We start from the raw sequence: 23728 nt of genomic DNA, 5'->3' as shown, positions 1-23728 counted from the left end.
AACATGAGTGTTGGTTTCCCTAACACTCACTAAAGAGTTCCAAAGAGTTAAACAAAAAGCAATCCAGTCCAGTGTTGATTTCTAAATTAACTCCAACAGTCTAACTCAACACTCAGTCTGGTGTTGATTTAGAAATCAACATCAGACAGTTCCTCCCACAGTTGTAACATATTTGTGACATCACATCATCAGGGAAGGAGCAACAGACAGGATAGGGTAGGGTTCCAGCAGCCCCCCAGCCTAGACCTACAGGGGGCTCACATGGGAGGAAGAACATGCACTCAGGGATCCAAATTTTTTTTTTTTTTATAACATCTGATTTTTTTTTTTCTTTCGAAAAATTTTTATTGTTACTTAGGACATTTTATAGCATAAACACATTTATACAGAAAATCTTCACATAAAAAGACTAAAATACAATTTGTCACATTTCTCACTAAAAAGACAAGAACAAGGATGTTGAAAACCAAACTCTGTACGTTAAAAGTTGAGCAGGACCGGGGTGACTCCTTACAAAGTTCTGAGCCGTCCCGTCCTTCCAAACAGCTCTTGGTGCCCAGAGGAGAAAACCCCCCCTGCTGCTCCTTCCTTCCTTCCTCACCCGGAGGGCCAGGCCGCTGCTGGCCTCCGTCCGTGGAGCGCCGGCTCCTTCGTCCATGGAGGCGCAGGCGATGCTTCTTTGTGGCTGTGTCCTTGGCGCGCCACCTGCAGCTCTGATGTTTCCTCTTTTCGCTGCCGCCATCCGGATCACAGCCACGGGGGGGATCTGCCTGCGCCTGCTTACCAGCAAGTTTCTGGAGGTCCAAATGGCGTCTTTGATGGTGGCGAGGGTGAGCCACATCTCTGCAAAGTCTTTTTTCTCCATTTTCTGGTGGCTCACCCCGTACAGCACGAGCTGTAGATCAAGGACCTCCCTTGCTGGTAAGTATGGGAATTTCAAGGAGCCGGCCTCTGCCCACAGGTCCCTGGCAGCGCTGCACTCCCACAGCAGGTGCCTCACTGACTCCGGCGCGCCACAACCGGGTCGGGGGCAGATGGAGGTCGCCGACATGCCGCGGGAGTGCATAACGGCTCTGACCAGGAGGATCTCATGGGCCACCATCCAGGACAGGTCCTGGAGTCTGTTCGGAAGGACTGGATGGCCCACATTGCGCCAAACCGTGGTGGCGTCTCCACGCAGGAGGCCGTGCACTGGAGTCGCTGGTTCCCAGTCCTGCACAACAGAGATAATAAAACGATGGTTAGTTAAAATCCTGATCTCCTCTCCTTCCAGTTTAAAACGCTGTAAAAATTTCTGTATAAAAGCGTATGCTGGTGGGAGGTTAAAAGCTGCTGGTTTTTTAAAATCACTCTTTAAAAGTTTCAATTTCCTTAGATATGACCCAAACCAAAATCTATTCATTGAATTTGTCTTTGGATTGTTAAAAATGTCCATGGCTTGTTTAAAATGAGTGCTGATGTAAAGGCTGCCTAAAAACAGGTACAGGTCTGGGACTCCTTTCCCCCCTTTCTCTTTGGGTTTTGTCATGATTTCACGTTTTAGTCTTTCCCATTTTGAATTCCAGATGAAATAAAATATGTCCCGTTGCAGCTCTAAAAACACTCTCCTAGGAGGAATAAAAACAGAACTGGTTAGTAAAAACACAGGTAAAATCACTGCTTTTACAATTAAAATCTTCCCCTCTATTGTTAAGTTCCTCATTGACCAGAAACCTATTCTTTGTTTTACTTTTCGTGTTATTTCTGTCCAGTTTGTTTTTCCTTCGCCATTTTTATCAAATTTAACTCCTAAAATTTTCTGTTCTTCTTGGGTCACCTGAAGCTGAAGTCCTATTTTTTCACTGTTTTTCCATGGTCCGTAAAATTGTGCTTTGGTTTTTTCTTTGTTTAATTTGGAGCCTGACGCTTTACCGAACCAGTCTGTTAATTGGAAAACTCTATCTACTGATACTGATCTGTACATAAAATGTTAAAATCATCCATATATAAAAGACATTTCGCCACCTGCCCTCCACTCCCCGGTATAGTTACTCCTGAGATCAGTGGGTCCCTTCTCAAGATCTGCGCGAGCGGCTCGATGCAGGTCACGTAGAGAAGGGCGGATAACGGACAACCCTGACGGACACCGCAGTTCACTTTCACTGCTTTTGTCAGAAACCCGTTAACCATGAATCTGCTGGAGATATCTCGGTACAGCAGTCAGGAAAACCCATTTTTTGCAGTACCTGGAGAAGGTACTGGTGCGAGACCCGATCAAAAGCTTTCTCGAAATCTAGATTTAGGACTATCAGCCGAATGTTTCTGTCTCTCGCAAAACAGATGGTGTCTCGGATCAGTACGAGGCTGTCCGTGATCCTCCTTCCCGGCACCGCGCAGGCTTGATCCGGGTGGATTATATCCCCCAACACTCGGCGCATCCTGGCTGCTAAAAGTTTACTAAAAAGTTTACAATCAACGTTTAAAAGGGTGATGGATCGCCAGTTTTTTAGGTCTCTTTTGTCTTTGTCTTTATATAAAAGTGTAACTATTCCTGTTCTAAAACTATCTGGGAGTGTATCGAGTTTATTAAAATCAGTAAAAACAACAATTAAATCCGATGCTGAAATCTCCGAAAATGTTAAATAAAATTATAAAGGGAGTCCGTCTGAGCCAGGAGATTTTACTCTTTTAAAACTCTTCAAAGAATTAAAAAGCTCTAAAAGGGTAAAATCCTGCTCTAAAACACAAGTTTCTTTTAAAACATTTTCAAGAAAATTCAGAGTTTAGTTTATAAGAACTGTAATAGAGCACTTTCTCCTCTTCTGTTAAGAACTGTATTCGATACCCCAGTAGGTAATATAGTAGGGTGCCTCATTGTTGACTCATGGTTGCTTAAAACCTTACCTGATTTTAGTGACATAGTGAGTGTAAAATATTGAGTAAAATGTTGTGCCACATGACTGGCTTTATTTTCACTCTTATATTTAACTTTATGACACACAAAACTACAAATGAATCGTCCTTATTGTCTCCAGGTGCGTTGTGGGTAAAGCTTGTCACCAACGTCATCATCAGTCACTTGGCAACAAATGGCAAACTAGCTAGAGCATTTCTATGGATTACGTTAACATGTTTTGAATTTGTGTTGTTTCAACATTAGTGACCAGTAGCCTGATGTTTCTGTTCTTCTCTTGGTTTGTTGTACTTCATGTCAGATGGTCTTCAAAATGATATAGTCGCTGTCTGTGATGATGAAACTTGTTAGCTCCGCTGTTGCGGGCATGTTGTAAAGTTAAATTATCATGAGCTTTATTATTGGGCCCGGTCATTAGCCCCGCCCCCCGGCCGACGCCGTCTTGTTCCGCTACTGCTTCAAATGTTTGCCTGAGGACCGGAGGCAGTAGTATGACGTCTTGTCTGGAGCTTATTATAACAAGGTAAGTTCCATGTTAAAATGATCATGTTTTTGACTATTTTTTATGGAGACATTATTTTTCCGTTTACACAAGAGTATCGATTCATATATATATAATTCGCTTAACGTACATTTATTTGTTTGGATATCATGGTATATACGACTGTTTATTATCGTAACTAAACATTAAAACTGTCAGGAAAATCTGGAGGCCATTTGAATTAGCATTATTTAGCTGCGGGGTCGTTTTCTTTAAGTTTTTGGCTGTAGACTGCAAAATGGAGGTGGGGGGTGGCTGTGCTGGACCATTGGCTTGATCTATGCCACAGGTGTCAAACTCCAGTCCTGGAGGACCACTGTCCTGCAACATTTAGATGTGCCGCTGCTGCACCACACCTGACTACAATATTTAGGTGATTAGCAGGACTCTGGAGAACATAGCTACACAATGAGGAGGCAATTAAGCCATTTGACTCTGGTATTTTGTACCTGTGGCACATCTAAAAACTGCCTAAATGTTTTTCCTTTGTTAGTGTGTCATGTTGGTGACTGAAGCCTGTTATGATGACTCCAACACATTTCTTCAGACAGGTTGGCACGACGTTTAATGCTCTCCAAAATTTGTCTGTAAGCTGACTAATTTCTTTATTATTTCTGACTTTTTTATGCTTTATTTTGTAAACCAGGTGGGCAGAGTAATCAATCAATCAATCAATCAAATTTTATTTGTATAGCACATTTCAGCAGCAAGGCATTTCAAAGTGCTTTACATAATTAAAATAAAAATTAAAAAAGATAAAAACATTAAAACCCGCACCCCTTTTAGGACTTCAATTAAATGTTGTTTAACTGGGGCTCTAACCCTCTGGGACTTTAGTCAAAAACACCGTTTGACAAAGACTCCAAACTCTAGGTTTTTAGTTGAAACGCCGTCAACTGGGACTCTAAACCCCGTAGGACTTTAGTTAAACGTCATTTAACAAGGATTCTCACACCCCTAGATATAGATTCGTTGAACTGGGACATTTTCCGGGGGGGCTTTACATAGACAGTGTGAAAGAGAAATAAAAAGAATTTAATAACTAGATGAAAAGTAAAGATAGAAACATTAAAAACATCGAAGACATAAAAACTAAAGATAAACGCATTAAAAACATTGAAGACATCAAAACCCGCACTCTAACCCTAATTTAGCCATAAGCAACTCTAAACAGGTGGGTTTTAAGTTGAGATTTAAAGGCACCCTGTATTTCAGCTGTTTTACAGTTTTCTGGAAGTTTGTTCCAAATCTGTGGTGCATAGAAACTGAATGCTGCTTCTCCTCGTTTGGTTCTGGTTCTGGGGATGCAGAGCAGACCAGAACCAGAAGATCTGAGGGGTCTAGACGGTTGATACAGCAATAACAGATCTTTAAGGTATTGTGGTGCTAAACTGTTCAGTGATTTATAAACTAACAACAGTATTTTAAAGTATATTCTTTGAGCTACAGGGAGCCAGTGTAGGGACTTTAAAACTGGTGTTATGTGCTCTATCTTCCTGGTTTTAGTGAGAACGCCAGCATCAGCGTTCTGGATCAGCTGCAGCTGTTTGATTGATTTATTAGTCAGACCTGTGAAGACACTGTTGCAGTAATCAATGCGGCTAAAGATAAACGCATGGATGAGTTTCTCTAGATTGCGCTGAGACATTAGTCCTCTAATCCTGGAGATGATCTTCAGGTGATAGAAGGCCGACTTTGTGACTGTCTTAATGTGGCTCTGAAGGTTCAAGTCAGAGTCCATCACTACTCCCAGGTTTCAGGCCTGATCGCTGGTTTTCAGTTGTAATAACTGAAGCTGTGCATTGACTCTAGATCGCTCCTCTTTAGGTCCAAAGATAATAACTTCAGTTTTGTTTCTGTTCAGCTGGAGAAAGTTTTGGCACATCCACACATTTAACTGTTCTAAGCATCTGTTCAGTGATTCGATGGGTTCGGAGTCACCTGGTGACATCATGATGTCGAGCTGTATATCATCCGCGTAGTTATGGTAGCTAATCTTATTTCCTGTTATAACCTGAGCCAGTGGGAGCATATAAATATTGAAAAGAAGGGGTCCTAGGATTGAACCTTGGGGTACCCCACATGTGACCTTTGACCTCTCTGATGAGAAGTTTCCGATTGAAACAAAGAAATCCCTGTTCTTTATGTAAGATTCAAACCAGTTGAGCACTGGACCGGAGAGTTCCACCCAACTTTCCAGTCGATTCAGTAAAATGTCATGGTCAACAGTGTCGAAAGCTGCACTGAGGTCCAACAGAACCAGCACTGTGGTTCTCCCACAGTCTGTATTTATATGGATGTCATTGAACACTTTTACAAGGGCCGTCTCCGTGCTGTGGTGAGCACGAAAACCAGACTGGAAGGAGTCAAAGCGATTCATTATTGTTGGGAAGCTATTTGATTGTTTAAAAACTGCTTTTTCAATAACTTTGCTGATGAATGGGAGGTTGGAGATCGGCCTGTAATTTTGCAGTAGTGATTTGTCTAGATTGTTCTTTTATATTAGTGGTTTGATAACTGCTGTTTTCAAAGCCTGGGGGAAAATACCTGAAGAGAGCGATGAGTTTACTATTTGGATCAGATCATTAGCAACGACAGGCAAAACTTTCTTAAAGAAATGTGTGGGTAGGACATCCAGACAGCATGAACTGGAGCTTAATTGACATATAATTTCTTCTAGGGTTTTATAATGAAGTAGTTGAAATTGGGTCATTTTTCCTGTATTTGTTTTGTTTTGGCATAGCATTGGTACTGGCTTTGGAGTGGATGTGCAGATTAATCATCTGATCTTTTGAATTTTCTCTGAAAAGTAACTGGAAAACTTGTTGCAGGCAGCATTAGATTGAAGTTCAGGTGGCAGTGTCACAGGAGGATTTGTGAGCCTGTCAACAGTAGCAATAGAGCTCGAGCGTTGTTAATTTGAATGAATATGACGGTGACAAACACAGGTGAGTCTGATTAGTTTTGCTCACGCTACTTTTTAAAATATTTATTTATTATCCTAATGTTTCTGCTATATTTCTTGTTTTTCCTTCCAGGCTGGAAGTCTTCAAAACCAAACAAGAGCAGCACCAAAGACACTTCACCATCAGTGATCACAAGACCATCCATGGCTGCTTCCAATTAACTTTCAAAGCACACTTCATTTTCAGTGCAAAGTACCATGAATGTATGATCTTTGTTGTATATTGCCATCAGTGCTGTTTGATGTTTTGAAATAAAAGTAGAGTATATTCTGCAACTGGTGCTGGTGTTTTGTAGCATCTAATGTGGCATCTAATGTCTTTTAAAATGAATTTGGGGATTATTGATGGCCAATAGTTTCTGGGGACAAAAAGGTTTTAATTGCTCTACTGGCTTTTATTTGGTAGTAAATTGACAAAAAAAAACTGAGTAGTGAGAGAAGGGGAAGACTGGGAAACGAACCCACGACAGCCGCATTGAAAACTAGAGCCTCCATATCTGGGTTGTGCTTAACCCCTGTGCCACCACAGCACACCTTGCTACTAGGATTTCAAAACTCAGATTTCTATGTTAATATATACTTTACACCGTTCTGTGTTACTATGTGTTCCTCCAAAACTATGAACGTGTATTAACACGTTCATAGTGTTAGCTTTTAACAATATACACTAGTGTTGGGTAGATTAACACTGAAGTGTGTTTGATTTCAACTACTGTGAGTGTTGATTCAACTCTATCACAAATAACACTTTCAAAATTGTAACTTCTACACCATCCAGAGTGGACCAATATAGACACTTTCAAAGTGTTGAATTTAACTCTGTAGGAGTTGATGGAACACTTCCAAATTTGCTGTGTAGATCAACTCTGCAAAGTAATTTTATCGTTACCAATAACAGTACTAGTGCATATGCATATGACCATTAGCACCAGCATTGAAAAAAATCAACCAAACCCTTCCCTCTGCAGGTTTCTTTGGGTGCGTTCACATTGCAGCCTGAAGTGACCCAATTCCAATTTTTTGGCAATTCCGATTTTTTTGCCGGGGCCGTTCACACTGCCAGTAAATGCAACCTGTATGTGTTCTGCAGAGTGAACGGGCAAACGACCTGAAAGTGTCCCGCATGCGCAGCAGAGGGCGCAATAGTGTCAGCGTTCTCGGTGTTCTGCCAACCGCCATAAAAAGATCTGCTCAGTGTTCGCGGATGTAAACATGAAGGCTAATAGTGGAGCTTAGCTTACATATTTGAAGTTGTTGTCCGGCCGGAGCAGCATATTAACTTAATCCTCATATAGTCCATCATGGTTGTTGTTTTTCTTCCCGCTTGCGCGTATCAGGACACAGAATAGTGAGATTTGTTGAGAATCAGTGACGTTCAGTTCGGATGAAGGCGACCTAAACGTTAGGTCGCATTTGAATCGGATACGTATCAGATATGGGTCACATTCGAAAAAGAATCCGATCTGTGCTGTTCACACTGCCATGAAAAGATCGGATACAGGTCGCATTACGTCAAAACAATCGGAATTGGGTCACTTCAGGCTGCAGTGTGAACGCACCCTTTGTTTCTTTCTTTGGTTCTTTGAAGCATTACTCCCTGATATGAGCGGCTCGTCTCAATAGGAGAACCATTCCTTACCACTGTGGGTTCAAGTTTTGGAGGAACACTAAAGTAAACTTGAGCTGTTGAATGGTTCATGGAGGCATCTCGTTTTTTGTCCTACCACCCAAGGCATTTGTCTCTGAGCGTTTATTTTCTGATACCACAGCAGCCTGAGGTCACTACTGTCCTGACAGCAAAACGGAAAAGCAGCTAAACATTAGCCAGTTGATCTTAATCCTGTCTACTGTTATTCTGAACTAAAAGTAACAGACTTTACCTAAAGTAAATTAAACTATCACTTCATAAGATGTAATTTCTAGTCATCTTTTGTGTCGCTGGTTTCTTAGAATTGGGGATGAAATCATTGGATAAAACATTTATAAAATTTTACACTATTTCTGAAATTTACATCTGGAAAATGCCCTCATCAAGATTTAAGACAATATTAAAATAACTAATTAATATTTAAACAACAAGAATGAGAAAGTAAAGTAGCCTTATGTAGTTAATTGTATATTTTGAAAGATATTTTATTACTGATTAGACATTTGATTAACTGAGACCAGCTGAGGTCAAACTGTGAATTAAAGTCCAGAAACCCATTCGAGGGTTTATCAGGTTGGATTGTTAAATGATGTTTCCCTTTTGCCATGATACGAAGAAAACATGATCAAAACCAATAATCATTGCCTTATTAAATCTCAACACCTTAAAACACAGTTAGTGGAAAATGTCAATAGGGACGTGTTGAGTTTAATCAGAATGTGGGAGTATCTGTTGAGCTTTCCTGTTATGAAACTGTTTGTTTCTGTGCTGATTACTGTGATCAGATGTAACTCCAGGAGAATAAGCAGCAAACTGAGGGGAAAATATTGAAACTGCATTACTGCTTAAAAAATGGAAAATAAAATAAAAAGGACCCTGTGTTTAGTCATTTTGTTTGTCAGAACAGTGTATTTTAAGTATATTTTCTACCTACCAGCATTAAGGATGCTGGTAGGTAAAGGAGGCATGTTGCTGATTTCATCTAACAACACCACTATAAGTTTTAAAAGCATATCTGTAAAACTGCTCTTTTAATTAAAGATGCTGGTACCATTTCCTGATTTCCAAAGGCATACAAGTTGTTCCAGAGCCCAAGGGTGCAAATACAAGGCTGATCAAAGTCTGTATATGTGTGCTGTCATCTTTATCACAATCTGTGATTTTTCTGCTTGTGTTCTTCCAGGTGTGCAGAGACCGCAAATGCCAAAATGCCTCTTTTACCGAGCTGGAGTCTTGCCTTGCAAACTGTCACGGCAATGGGGTATCCGCACACTCACACCAATGTGCACACACGCGTACGCGCACACACACACACACACACACCCACACACACACACACACACACACACACACTGTGTCATGCAACATACTTAACTCACTTAGTTTCCAGGCACATCTACCTAATCTTGTTGTCTCTCTGTGTCCTTGGACAAAGGTAGTGCTCTGCTCTGCTTTCACCAAGTCTGTTGTTAAAGTCAGGAAAATAGATGACTGGAACACAACAGCAACTGAAGTGATGAACTATTCATTGGAACAGTAAGCTCCTTATCTGCCTCAAGCTTGAGGCAGATAAGGAGGGAGCATACATAGTTTATGAGTCTGTAACCAAGGTTTGGGAAGGAGAGTTTGGGGCGAGTCTATCACTTTCTTGGCCACAAGATAAGACTGATTTATCAAGGAATTAGGGAATTTGACCTCCAACAGTATTTATTGCCTGAGGTGTACCAACGGTAAAGCTTCATTAAGGGATCCTAAAAAATAAAATGCTGATGCAAATATATGTCTGATACAGGGAGAGTCTGGATCAAATATGAACTAATTAACAAACCTTTCCCCACATTTTAAAGTGGAACTTATGACAAAACAGAATCTGTTGGACTGACTCTTGTTTTGTGACGTAAATTCTTTGGGTTATGCTTCAACAACTTTAATCAATTTTTCAATCAGTTTGTATACTTGATTCAGATCATGTATATGCACTGAATTATTCTCTCTCAATATTTCCATTTATCTAGTTACAGTTGAAAACAGAACTTTGCATACTGTATGAGAACAGTTGCCTTTTCAATGTATGACAAAATCAGACTCAACTTTTCCTCTTTAGATTAGTTGGAATTATTAACATTATTAATATTAACATTATTAAGAGTTGTTAAATGCCAACATAATGAAGAGGAGAGTTTTAAGTGATGTCTTTTCTTACGTGTGTGTGTGTGTGTGTGTGTGTGTGTGTGTGTGTGTGCGTGTGTGCGTGTGTGCGTGTGTGTGTGTGTGCGTGCGCGCGTGTGTGTGTGTGTGTGTGTGTGTGTGTGTCTTTTCTTACGTGTGTGTGTGTGTGTGTGTGTTAACACATAGTAATAAAAGTTGCTTTGTAAAAAAAAAAAAAAAAACAGTCAAAAGCTTACATACATTTCTTTCCAATTTGGTAGCATGAATTTATACAGTATAACTTGTATCAATCCAAAACATTATCTTTGTTGCCCCTAACCTACTTTGTAACTAACTTGGTTACTTGGTGGTGTGCTCAGGGTCCTTGTCCATTTGGAAAACCCATCTGTGCCTAAATTTTAACTTCCTGGGTGTTTTACACATAAAGATCTTCCCCACCAAACCAGTTCCAGTGCTTACCGTGTTCATAAAGGGTGGCGCCTCCTCTCAGACACCTGTCTAAATGTCATGTCTGAAGTTGGATTGTATGTTGTTTTTGACGGTTGTACTGAAATATGTGAATTTCCCTCTGGGGTTAATAAAATTAATTCATTCATTTACCAAGCAGCAATAACATGTTGGCTTAGCATCAGAGATCTTTCAACTAAAGTTCATGTTTCAACCCCTAGAAAGAAAAATGTGCAAACATTTTTTGTGCAATCATGAACAATTAGGCAAATTATTCTAAAGACATAAAGTCATAAATACTATATTTGTTCTTGTGCCATTTAAAGGAATGAGTGAAGTTTTAACAATAACAGCAGCAGATTCCTGCAGAAGCTAACTTTGTCTGACCTACTTTGTGTCTGAAGCTGTTCTGTAGTTTATTTGACCCTAAGCATTTCAAGCCGACTCTCTCCTTCTCTCATTTACAGCACTGTAAAAGGAGATAATTGGCTTTAACACTAGCCAAGTCTGTTGTTTAACTAGGATTTGAAATAATGAGTAAAATAATAAAATCTCACTTCTATTCTCTCCTCTTTTAATCCCTTTCACCAATTACTTTGTTATTTTATGCCGTTTGTCCTCTTTCTGTCCCCTCCTCTCGGTGTAACAATACATGCATAATGGAAATTACTTTCGGCAAGGAATATTCTAAATATACATGTTTTCCCTCCTCGTAGCACAGGCTTTTCTCAAGTCTTAGGATCCATTTTTAATTCCATATTATCTGCTGATCCTGAGGCTTATTGAGTATGATTGATATTCATGCAAATTAAAAGTAGTACTAAGTTCCAGGAATACACACCTCATTTGGATCCTAGAAAGGAATTCATAAAAAAAATAAATTAAAAAAAAGAGGCTCAGCCTGGTTGTGATTTTTATGCATCTACTATATCAACAGGCCCTCTGAATGTTAAATGAGAGGTTAAGAATCAAAGAGTTGAATATGTGTTTGAGTCTTTACGTATTGGTCAAGTTTAAACTAAAATTTTTAGATTTATTTATTTATTTATTTTACAATTATTGAGGAGAAAGACTGCTTCCTATTTTTGGAGCAGCCCAGCCTGGATCCTAATTTGAATCCTGATAGGCCCCTTTTCCACCAACTCGGCTCTACTCAGCTTGCTTTGCGAGTATTTCCACTGGCTTTTGTTTTAGGCAGGTCCTGCTTTTTAGGTCCCTGCTTTGGATTAGGGCCAGCCAGGCCGGCCCTGCTTTCATGGGTGACGCAAGCTTCACTCCTGTTCACTGATTGGCTGTGGGCGTGGGCAGATGGAGTAGCAAAGAGAGAAGAAAAACAAAGGTGCAACATTTCAAACTTGCTGCAACACAGAAGTGATGGAAGCTACAAGCAAGCGGTGAACATAGCTAATATGTGAAGGAAGCTAAAGATTAGGGTGATAGCAAAGAGACCTTCCAACCTCAAAGTCTTAGAGTTTATCACCAAAGATAAATCATCAAAATATTAGAGTAGTGGTTCTCAACATGGGCGGTACCGCCCCCCAGGGGGCGTTCAGAGGATGGCAGGGGGCGCTGGTGGAAATTTTTACAAAAGGGGGGCGCTGGGATTCCTTTGGGGGGCGTTTGGTCGAAGGTAAACTTTACACCTTAAATGCACAACAATACCAGTTTAGACTTTGAGCAACTTGTTAAAATTGTATTGTGTAACATTACAACATGCTTGGCTGCAACAGTATCGATGGCAGCTCTTCTTCTATTCAGTGTTTGTAGCTTCTTGGTGCAGCTCCGCTCTCCTGCTACTAGTAGCTACTAGTAGCTTCACGGCATCACTCATCAGCTGATGACGGTGCTGTGATTCACTTTGTCTGGTATTTTTGTACATATGTTTCGGCAGTTCTATGATCATGTCAAAGCAGCAACTTATATTAAAAAGTGTTTTATTTCCGTTTGAAAGCTGCCCGCTTCCATCGAAGGACAACAGAAAATCGCTCTTATAAACATGTTATTACTAAAATTACGATACCCTCACTTTGTATCCCTCTGAAAAATGAACCCATTTAAATAAAGAAATCCCTCCATGGTGATACCACGATAGTGAGCGTTCATTTTATAGCATTAACACTGGTGCTGTAAGTGGTCCGGTATGAAACGGGTGTGATGGAACAAAAAAGGTTGAGAAACACTATTAGAGGAAGCCTGCTGAAAGGTACAAGCAATCAGAAGAAGGGTTAGGTTCCTTTAACGTCAAAAACAATTTTTCAACTGATCATCAAAAAATCTGTAAATACTTGTTGACGTGTCACTTTTTGGTCAAACTTTAAAAAATAACTGAGATTTTTTAAATTATCTTTTCAGAGACTGTGTGCTTTCCAATCAGAGACAAACTTCTTGGTCAAATAAACTTAAAATCTATAACAGTTAGGGATTTGAATAACTCTGCACTGAACTCTTACATTTATTTTCACGTCTGATATTAAAGTAGTTCAGGGCGTCAGGCCTTGTTTTTGTAACAAAGTAAAGGGAAAGAGTGAAAAAAAAAATCAGATGAACAAAAGTCAGAAATCCAATCCAGCTGTAGCCAGTAAAAAAACTTACATCAAAATCAAATTACTACCGATTAAATTTGACCGATTTAATAAGACTGATTTTCTTATTTGTTCATTTTCATTTCCATTTTATTAAGAAGAGAATGGAAAAACATGCTCTGTTGTATTGTAATAAATCCACAATGACAGCAGCAGCTTCATTAGAGACTGCCTTGGGCCACCAAACCAATATTAACATATCAGAATGTGTTAATATTCTGATCAGTTGAGCTCCAGGTTTGAAATTTTTCAAATGTCGAAACTCATTTCCACACATTGAGCATTGTTCCACTTTCTGGCTACAGCTTCACAAAAAGATTGTTCACATGATTTGTTTGTTCTTTTATTACTAGAGCTTATTGTTTTAGTTTGTTCCTTTTTGCTAGTTCTTGCATTTCTTATTATAGTTTGGACTTATTTCTTTAGATTTGTTTGATGATAAACATCAAACAAATCTAAAGAAATATAACAGTTGTAGTTGTTCTGCTCTGTTCATCTGTCACACTCCGCAGCACAGCTGTTATCTACATCGCCTCATTCTTCTCTACCTCCGCTCTCCCACAACTGTTCCCACTTCCCTCTGAGTAGCTCCTTTGCTTCCTTGTCAATTTCCACTCATTCCTCAATCGTAAAATGACAGTTCTGTGATAATGACTATGTTATACAAAGAACATGTTTCCAAATGTGACCTGCATTTTTGCATCTCTCTTCTGAGGTATTCTTATTTATAGTTAACAAATTTAGCCAGAAAAATTACCTCCCCAGATATATTATTAGGACACAAACAAGTCAGTAATGACTTTATGTGAGTGGTATAGATGAGAACACACTAGCATGAATTCCTCACACGTACATTGAGCTTCAGTCAATCACTAATCCTGAAACTGTTCCAAAAGCAATCTCCTGTATTTAGACTGTATTTTGCTCCACAAACATAAAACTGCAAAGTCTAAACAGTGAACAACTTTAACCAAACCTTTCTGATGTCTTCTGTAGGTGTGTAACAGCAATGGGAACTGCCACTGTGACAGAGGCTGGGCTCCTCCCTTCTGTGAGAAGCCTGGCCTGGGTGGCAGTGTGGACAGTGGACCTGTGCAGAACAATAGTGAGTAAATACTGATGTATTCTGTTTCTGATTTTATCCCATTTAAACATTTCAAATGACCAGTCAACCCTGGGATTATACATATAATGTCCAGCTCTGACAAATGAACAAAGTCAGAAGAAATCTGTAAGAAAGCAAATACCTTAAATTAATTTTCTTGTACCTTAAGTACAATGTTGCTCTTTCTTTAACTCATATATGTCTTCCCAAACCAGCTTCAGATATCACTGGCATTAACTAAATTAAACTCATTTGCACATGCAAACAATATCATCAGAAGTCTTTGATCAGAGTGGATCCTTCTACACACAGAGATGTGTTTCTTGTTATGGAGGTGTGTCCATTTCCTGGATTTGTTTTCATTCAGTCTGTGTGTGTGTGTGTGTGTGTGTGTGTGTGTGTGTGTGTGTGTGTGTGTGTGTGTGTGTGTGTGTGTGTGTGTGTGTGTGTGTGTGTGTGTGTGTGTGTGTGTGCGTGCGTGTGTGTGCGCGTGTGTGTGTGTGTTCACAGATCAGGTGGGTTTGGTGGTGGGTCTGCTGTTTGCGTTCCTGGTGGTCCTTCCTGCAGTGTTGCTGCTCTTCTACTGCTACAGAGTCAAGACTTCATTCTACCACAAGTGGATTTCACAGAGAGAGCAGAACAAGAAGAACAAGTACTGTCTCCCTGTCATGTCCTCTGTCTGTCTGTCCATCACTGTGTTCTTGATTTCCCTGGATACTGAGCATCCAAGGGATCTAAGATTTCACAAACATTTTGTCTCATCCAACAGATTGACTGATATTTGCCAAATTTTGAATATTGGCCATCGACTGAAACTTCAAGAACTACTGACTACAGTACTGACTACTGGCCCAGAGCCAGTAGTCAGAGCCAGTCTGACTACTGGCCTCTGGCCAGTCATCTGGCCAGAGGCCAGATTAATGATTATCCATCAGTCAGCTGTAGTTTAATGAGTAACTCCATCTGCCAACTGGTTTCAGTTGTATATATTGTAAAAAACCAGGGCTGTCAACAATAACTCATCAAAAAATAACTAATCAAAAAAATGTAACTCATCGCACCAGTTCAATAGGTAATGAATAGAAACATGTTTGGTTTGAGGCAATAAAATGTATATTTTCAAATTTTTTGTCAGAATATGAATACAACGGCAGTTTTTGATATGGGCTATATGGGCAGTTTCCCAGGGCGTCATCAGAAAGGGGTGGAGGGCACTCAAGAATTAGAAAATAAAATCTGTCAGTTGTCCCCCAAACAGGCTTACAACTACTTGTATGCATGTGTAGAGTAAGTTGCTATCGAGTAGTGGGAGACTACAGTACTTGCTGCCTTCTGCTACAAAAAAACAAATACATAATTGTTTGCATTTTAATTGGTTGGAGTGCGGCAAGAGGATGGGCTTGCCCAGGGCACCATTCAAGATCCATAACTGCCAACATATTTATATATGAAGCTTAAATGTTAGGCATAGTAATTAATCATGATTTATTATCGTGCCAGAGTGTGATTAATCTGAATAATTTTTTTAATTGATTGACAGCACTAATAAATACACAGATAACCTTTTTTTCTTCACTGACTTTATATCAGACTAATTTTCCTGTTTTGAGTCAATTCTGATTACAACAACAATGTGTTTGCTAAAGGTCAGAGTAATGAGAGATTTTTAAGAGTATTTTCCTTTTTACTTGGTACAGAAGCATTTAACTGCCTGCTTGGAAATAAATTCAGAAGCAGTATCTCATTTAAAGGAGAGTTTTTATTTAGAGTAAAAAGTTTCTCATAACAAGAAAATGTTTTCATTATAACAAGATAGAAAATTTGTTAAAATTAAATGTCTAAAACAACATCTAAAAATCCCTAAAGTGTTGTTTAACTGTTGCAAACTTTTCTGTTTAAAATAGCAGATATTTTGTATTAATTTACGCAAAGATTTTTTCAAAAGCATTTTTTATTGGGTATTCAAAAAAATTACATTTTTACAACAGCTAAATGAAAACTGCCCATGTTCAGCTGAAAACGTAAATAGCACTCCAAACAATGTAGTGCGCATGCCAGACCTATAGGTGGCATGTGACCTGTCTGATCCAGAGGTGTGTAATCTTAACCCTTTGCTTGTACAGAGGTGCATATATGATCTATATTTCTTCACTGACAGTCGGTGAAGAAATATACAGTCAGTAATGTCAGTGAGCAATGAGCAGAGATTGCCTGAACATGGCAAATAATCTGAACCGGCGCAGCATGAGTGCAGAAGCATGAAAAGATGTGACTGATGTCATGTTTTCCAAATGTTTTCTTGCATTGCATATCTAGAAAGTTTCACTCTGGAGCCAGTTAATGAAAATTTGTGTTTTTATTCAGCCAAATACAATGTTGCCATGTGAACGAGAAGGCAACACAAAGCCAAGCCTTAAATTCAGTATTTGACAGGGCTATCTTTAAAATGACTGACACGGGTCAGACATTCTCACTATTTTCCAAAAACAGTAATTGAATGGAATTTTGTCCCATTCCTCCTAAACTCCTCATAGATGCACATAGCTATGTCTTGTTCTCTTTCAGTAGACCAATACATGAACCAGAATGTGTTTACCAGAATCAATGGCAGCAATCAGAGCTACTGCTCATGTACAGCAGAACAAAACAAAATCCATGCCCTCATAAAGCCTTGAGCTTTTTATGAGTTGTGCCACATTCATCACCACCCACAGAGTGATGAAAGCAGCGGATGAACATGATATTCTAGGCTCTAGCTGTGATTTATAGAACCGTATCTGTTTGGAGATGATGCAACAGCAATTTAAAGATGCTGACCGTCCAAATAAAGACAGGAAGAGATGAGCAAAACTCTGATGATGCTGAGGGTGCTGGGCCTCGTGGACAGTTAGCACTAACTGCTGCTAAAAGGGAACAGATCATGGAGAAGTGAGGGAGCTGTATGGAAAGGTTTTTAATGAGTCTTCCAGTGCAGCAGCTGCAACAAGAACCCTCAGAGTCTACAATTTTACTTGAGAACTAATTCTCTGGGTTCATTTACAGTTCAGCTATTGGCTTCTGTGGTCTGTAGGCATATTTGAATAGAGTAGCACCTTCCTACACTTTTAAAACTGCAGCACACACAGTTTAATCACTGAATTAGCCAGAATGGGGTTTTTGGACTGTGTATATGATATAATAATGTAATAACTATTGACTTGAGAGGGGTGAATATTTATGCAAACACTTTGTTCTAATTGTCATTATTTTGTAAAAAATAGTTTTCAATTTGATATTAAGGGTTTTTTGGTAATTTTTTTTGTCAAAGACAAATTTTATTGCTAATGATTGATTTGTAAAAGTAACAAAAAGCACCAAACAAAAACTTTTGATAACGTTTTCTCTCTGCTTTAAGATTGTGCTAAGTGATTCTGAAGTATGTGTGTTAAAAGCTGTAGGAGTCAAATGCAATATGTGTAAAAAAAAAAAAAAAAAAAAAAAAGACAAAATGACCACCTTGATCCAAAATGGCCAACTTAGCTATTGGGTTTGGACCATTTCTGCAAGAGATTTTTTGGTAAGTCCTGACAAGTTAGAGATGTGTACCATATTACATGACTCTCAATCAAAGCATGGCTTAGAGATGTATTTTTTTTTAAGATTTCTGGGAGGTATAATAATAATAATACAACCACCATATATTGGGGTGGATTTCTGTTGGGCGGTGAATATAATCAGGCATAGTGAGTTTAGCATTCATCCAAGAGAGGAAGGATATATCTTGTCCCTTGAAGTAAAGCAAGATGTCAGGCACCAGGCTCTGGCTTATTTCTGTCTGTCCTTCTTTACTTTTTCAGGAAAGAGGCTTCAGTGGATAAAGAGAAAAATGGCCATCTGAATCCTGCCTTTCACCTGAAGGTGGTCGGCCCAATCAACAAAGCTAGTGGCCACAAGGGGGTGAGTGGAGAGATTTTGTGGCAACAATGGGAGAAAATGGAAGGAAAGGAGGATGGTGGCCTTGTTGTGGTTTGATGAATGTAAAGTGTCCATGAAGCTGACCTTCATCTTAAAAAGCTTTATTATTCAGCAGCTTGTTTTCTTATGTGACCACTTAGTCTGCCTCCTCCTACAGCCTCAACACTTCTCCATTATTTCATCAGGATTTTACTGCACTGTTCTCTTTATTCTTTTATTGGAAGTGTCAGTGGCAAGGAGAGAGAAATCAAGTGTACAATAGGGAGAAATATATAGCTGGAAGATGAGAAAAAATCTCATTAAGAAAACTATATGGCAACATAATGCGAAATGTATTATAAGACATTTAATCTCTCTATAATTGCTTTTAAAATAGTTAAATAGTACCTGGATGCAATGGATACATTTTGAAAAGAGAAGCAAACAGTTTTTTTAACTACTAGAAGTACCTGATATTATTTAAAACCATTCCTGTGTTTTTAAAGCAAATTTTTGTTCGTTTCAGTTTGGTTTTGTTTCTTTATTTAACTTCAGCTTTTACACACCAGCAAAGAGGTCCTGCCACTCAGACCAGGACTAGTGGCAAATGGCACCCAGCCAGTCAACATTGTGCGACCTCTTAGACCTACCGAGTCCCCCCAGGGGGCTCCTCGGGACCTCAAGGTGGTAAGACCACCCTTCCCAGCTGGCAAGCCCTCAACAGCCCCACCCAAGTCACCTCCCACCCCACAAAGACTCAGCCCTCCTAAGAAACCACTGCCCCTTAACCCAACACGTTCCCCACTGGTAAGAGCCTTTATTTACCTTTCATGGAGCTGCATGTGGATTCTGTGTTTTATAGAACTATAGCTAAATGTTGTACAACATTAACACAGAGAAGCCTTCAAACAGACCATGAGAAGATGGATCAATATGTAGGAAGAGATGGAAGGAAAGCAAAACTTAACAGTAACAACCATTTATCTCATATCAACCAAACCAAAATAAACATATTTAATGTATGGTACTTATTGGAATTTTCAATTCTGGTTAGGACTAGTTTGACTAATTAATTACATAGATTTATCACATTAAATAATTTAATTATTATATTGCCTTTTTTAATATTCCATTTACATGTTGCATTCACATGTTTCTGGTAAGCCTGTAAATCTGACGCACAAACTGCAAACAGCAGCAATGGACAACAAAGTTACTTCTCTTGACTCACTGGAGGTTAAATTCTACTTCAAAACTCAATCTTAGAAAAGACTATTGTTGTGTTCAAGTTGTGCTAAAAGGAGTTAGCCTATCAGCAAAGCTAGACTAGCCTAAAGTAGCATCTCAATGCTGAAAATGTAGCAGCAGTACAGGCATCTCCTATGCAAATGTCAATGTTTATACATTCAGATTTCTAAAGAAGTTCCATGAATCATTAGGAGTTCCTGAAACATTGGAAAGATGAATGAGTAGAATAGAACTTAGTTCCAATTTTATGGTTGAAGAACCTGAAAAACATACTAAACACTATAGATATATTTGTTGTTGAGCTCATATGTCTATTTATTCAATAGTTTAGCAGCAAAAATGTTTTTGTTTTTTTTGCTGCTAAGCTATATAGTTTGTCAATGTATAGTTTTTGATTAAAATATGATCCATTGACTACAGCCCCTGTAATTAACTCCATTAAAAAATGTAATTGAATTCCATCACTAATTCTAATTAAAACATGAAATTGCTTGAATCCAATGCATCACAAAAATAAAACCATTTGGAATCAAGTTTGAAGTTAATAGAAATGTTATTGAGCCACAGAGCCACCTTCAATGAAATGCCTCTAAATTACATCAATATTTCTAATGTTGTTTTTCTTATATTTGTTTGAAACAAAGAAGAAAGTTTCTGTGCTTTCTTCTTGGGAAAACCAGCGTATTATCTGCTGGTCAGATCTGGTTCCTCAGTTACCCACCGTGTCTCTGCTGTCTTGTAGCGAGTCTCTGAGCAGCTGTCCAGACCGGCCCCTTGTCCCCCTCAGAGACCTCTGCCCCTCAGTCCAGCCAGAGTAGCCTCCACCAGGGTGAGTCCCAGTCGCTCTTCTGGCTGCAGAGCCACAGGCCTGCTGGTCATGATGCCTCCAGCTCCTGGGCCACAACCTGTGGGGAAAGTGTCAGCCATTCCCCCTCTCAGAGTTCTCAGGTAGGAGAACACACATCATACTAATATGAAGTCCTGTATTATTTTCTGAACAGAGTGACGGTGGTAGATGTTTTCCCAGTGAAAGTCCAGACTTATTTCATATGTAGCAAGATCACAGTACGTAAAAAATGATGTTCATGGATGCTATGCATCCAATCAGACTGAGTTTTAGCTGTTTTGCAAAAACGTATTGGCAAATATTTTACTTTGCAGATGTGCAGAGCTGGTACAGAGAAACACCAAAAAGACTTCAGCTGTAATTGCTGCTGCTTATCTACACTGTAGTCTGTCTGATTTACACTAAGAGGTTCTGTTGAGTGGGTGGGAAATCAAATTGCCATCAACAGTAGCTGTCCAGAAGCTGTGCATCACTCTGTCTTCAGTCTGACACGACTTCCTGCCCGTGACACTGATTATTTAATTGTTTGTCCTCCAGTGGCATTCTTTGTGCCAGCTGCTTTTTCATTAAAGAAATCACTGTTTCACGTGTCAGCGGTAAACTAATTAGTCACTCTGATGGAGAGGATGGATCTAAAGGTCTGCAGGCGGGAAAGAAAGTTTCCCAAATGAAATGGACTGGAAGTGGTTTCAGCAGTGCTCACTAACTCACTTCTGGACCTAAAAAATGCATGAAATATTTTAGTCTAATTTTAAGTCAAACAGTGGTGAAAAAAAGTATTTTTATACAGAGTGTAAATATCTGCTTTACCTGCACCACCGTGAAAATGCTGTAATGTTGAAGTGAAAGTGATGACTACATACTGTTGCTGAAGCTGTTTCCAGTGTTTCTTGTCTTCTCTTTCTGAGCTGTTTTCTGCTCCAGACTGCAGTCCACCGACTCAGTTCTTGTCTGAAATTCAGCTTCCTTTTCATGGAAGTGACAGTCTCCTCTGCAAAGCTGTGTACTTTTGTCATCTGGTACAGATTCATTCTTGTTTCCATAAACGTACTCTGACATTGTAAAAGTGTCAGGATGAGAAATCTGCCAGGTATTCTGTGCCGTTTTGAAGCTTACACTGTACTTCAGAGATGAACATGGTGTAACAGTATGATCTCTTGGTTTTCTCCACAATGGGCCTGCTAACCAGATGCATCACAGTTGTCCTGACAACATCATCATGCTTCTTCTAAGCTCCTCTAGTTGTGAACAGGTTTGCACTGCTGTTTAGCTGATTTGATTTTAACTTTGATGCGATTCAAGTCTTTGAGGTTGGAGGACCACCTTTTCCTCACCCTAATCTTTAGCTCCATCCACAGATTCTCTTTCATATCCAAGTCAGAACTCTGGCTGATCACTTCAAAATATTCATTTTGTTTCCAGTCAGGAGAAACAGGGTCAAATAAAAAGATTACTCTGAACCTCCATCAGCCAGAGTTTAACATAATAAATCAGTAAAAGGCTCTCAATGCAAAAGCATTGCATTGACTATTTTGTTTTTTAATCCTGTTTTTAAAGCACAGTTTGTATTTGGCTCTAAATAAGCATCACTCTGTCTCACAATGGGAAGCAATTATTTTGTTCTTCAAAAAGCCGAGCTGAGAAAACAAAGTTTTTATCTCTGTGTCTCAGAAAACATATTTTCATCAGTACAATAGACATTGGGTTTGTTAAAATGACAAAGAATGGAACATATACTAAGTTTAGAAAATCTTAAGCAGCTTAGTAGATCTTATGCAGAAATCTTGTTTTCCCGCCTGTTTCTAGACCGATCCCAGGTGCCAGACCGAACGCAGCCTCGCATCCACAAAAATGACCTTCTCCTCGCCCCGCCCTGTCCCCCCGCCCCCCTCCCCATGCCCCCTCCCACCCCCTTGGTGAGGAGGCAGCAGCTGACAGCCTATTTGCACTAAGGAAACTTTAGCTGGTGAACACAGAGCTTTCACATGCAGCAGAGGACAAACAGAGCTGGTACCAGAGACATGGAGGAACAAACAGGACTCCAACACTTCAGATTTCTAATGAACCCCCCCAACCTCCTCCATCCTGCCCCTTCTCAGTCCTCTCACCTTATCTTCACCCCGTCTTCCCCCATTCCTGGTGTGTTAACATTACCATGACGACGCTGCGTTGTGTGGAGGCCTTGCAGACTGAAACATGTTGATGGTTATTTACCAAATCAGTTTTTAGTATTACTGTTTTTTTATCTATTAATGCTGTCCATTTCTAAAACTGCATTTTGTAATGTGTTGCTTTGTTTACAGTTTCCTTCATGTTGTGTTAAATGATTTGTGTTTTGTGCCAAAGAACTTTTTATGTACCTGCGGTGTGTCTGAATTGCTGTAGAATCTTGTTTTGTTAACAAGTCAGCCCCCCTCCCCCCCTTCCTTCTACTTTTAGTTTTTTTTATCATTGTTTGTATTTTACCTTATGAAGAATGTTTCAAGTTAAATGTGTCGGTACAAATGTCTATCAGGGGAATGATAGCCATTCACTCAGCAGCTTTTATCCACACTGTTTACAAGGTGGAGGGCTTGATGGAGAGCTGACAGGACACATCCAGGTCTTTATGGAGTTTTTATCTTGTTTGCTCTGTTTTTCATTTCAGCTGGTGAATATAAATATTTTTACAAAAACATCAAGTTTTGTTTTTTATTCAACTTATTTCTCCTTTTCCTTGAGTCACTTTGTTACAGCAGACCATCTTTCTCCATATCATCCAGTGTTGAACACATTCAGCCGTCTGCATTTATTTGTGATATTTCTAGCTATTCATTACTTCACCCACCTGGAGAGAAACTTACGGTAAGTAAAACCAGACAATGATGCTGCCATCCTCATGTTTCACTATGGGAATGGCGTTCCGTCTGTGATGTCAAACATACCATTTGAAATCTCAACGTATAACGCTGAGGTCCGAAAATCAGGTTTTCTGAGATTTTGGGAGATTGGTCCAAATTAGTTTTAACAATTCCAAACATTTGCACATTCATGCAAACAGGCATTTTATAGCTTTTTTGTTGTTGTTTGTTTTCTGTCTATACAGTGAACCCTCGCTATAACGCGGTTCACCTTTCACGGTCTCGCTGATTCACGGAATTTTTTTTTGTGCAGTTTTTTTTAACAATGCATTGTGTTCTGCGTCCTGATTGGCTAAACAGTCTCTGCGGTTCTTCTTTACCTGTGTGCCAATAATGTTACGGTATTTAAATATAAGTAATACAGCTTGGCAATTCAGGAGATGAAAACTGAAACTTTGAATGCCTGCTGGAAAAAACTGGCCAGAATCAGTGCAAAACCCGACTGGAGGC

General features: G+C 39.4%; 1 protein-coding gene and 1 pseudogene across 1 annotated transcript in view; one reads left to right on the top strand and one right to left on the bottom strand.

Annotated features, from left to right (window-relative positions):
* adam19a (ADAM metallopeptidase domain 19a) overlaps window positions 1-23053 on the top strand; it is a 174986-nt gene extending 151933 nt beyond the window's left edge. The window contains exons 17-23 of the mRNA XM_088016099.1: window positions 9231-9308; window positions 14242-14350; window positions 14861-15002; window positions 18187-18286; window positions 18839-19090; window positions 20274-20479; window positions 22185-23053. Of these exons, the coding sequence (XP_087872225.1) occupies window positions 9231-9308; window positions 14242-14350; window positions 14861-15002; window positions 18187-18286; window positions 18839-19090; window positions 20274-20479; window positions 22185-22233 (936 nt within the window). The 3' untranslated portion in view covers window positions 22234-23053. The remainder of the gene's footprint in view (window positions 1-9230; window positions 9309-14241; window positions 14351-14860; window positions 15003-18186; window positions 18287-18838; window positions 19091-20273; window positions 20480-22184) is intronic.
* On the bottom strand, window positions 598-2417 carry LOC106911886 (uncharacterized; annotated as a pseudogene).
* Window positions 23054-23728: the final 675 nt, after the last annotated feature.

Source organism: Poecilia mexicana, unplaced genomic scaffold (genome assembly GCF_051168715.1).
Source record: "Poecilia mexicana isolate PSO_F unplaced genomic scaffold, ASM5116871v1 scaffold_18, whole genome shotgun sequence".
Lineage (NCBI taxonomy): Eukaryota > Metazoa > Chordata > Actinopteri > Cyprinodontiformes > Poeciliidae > Poecilia > Poecilia mexicana.
This window is presented reverse-complemented; position numbering and strand designations above follow the sequence as displayed.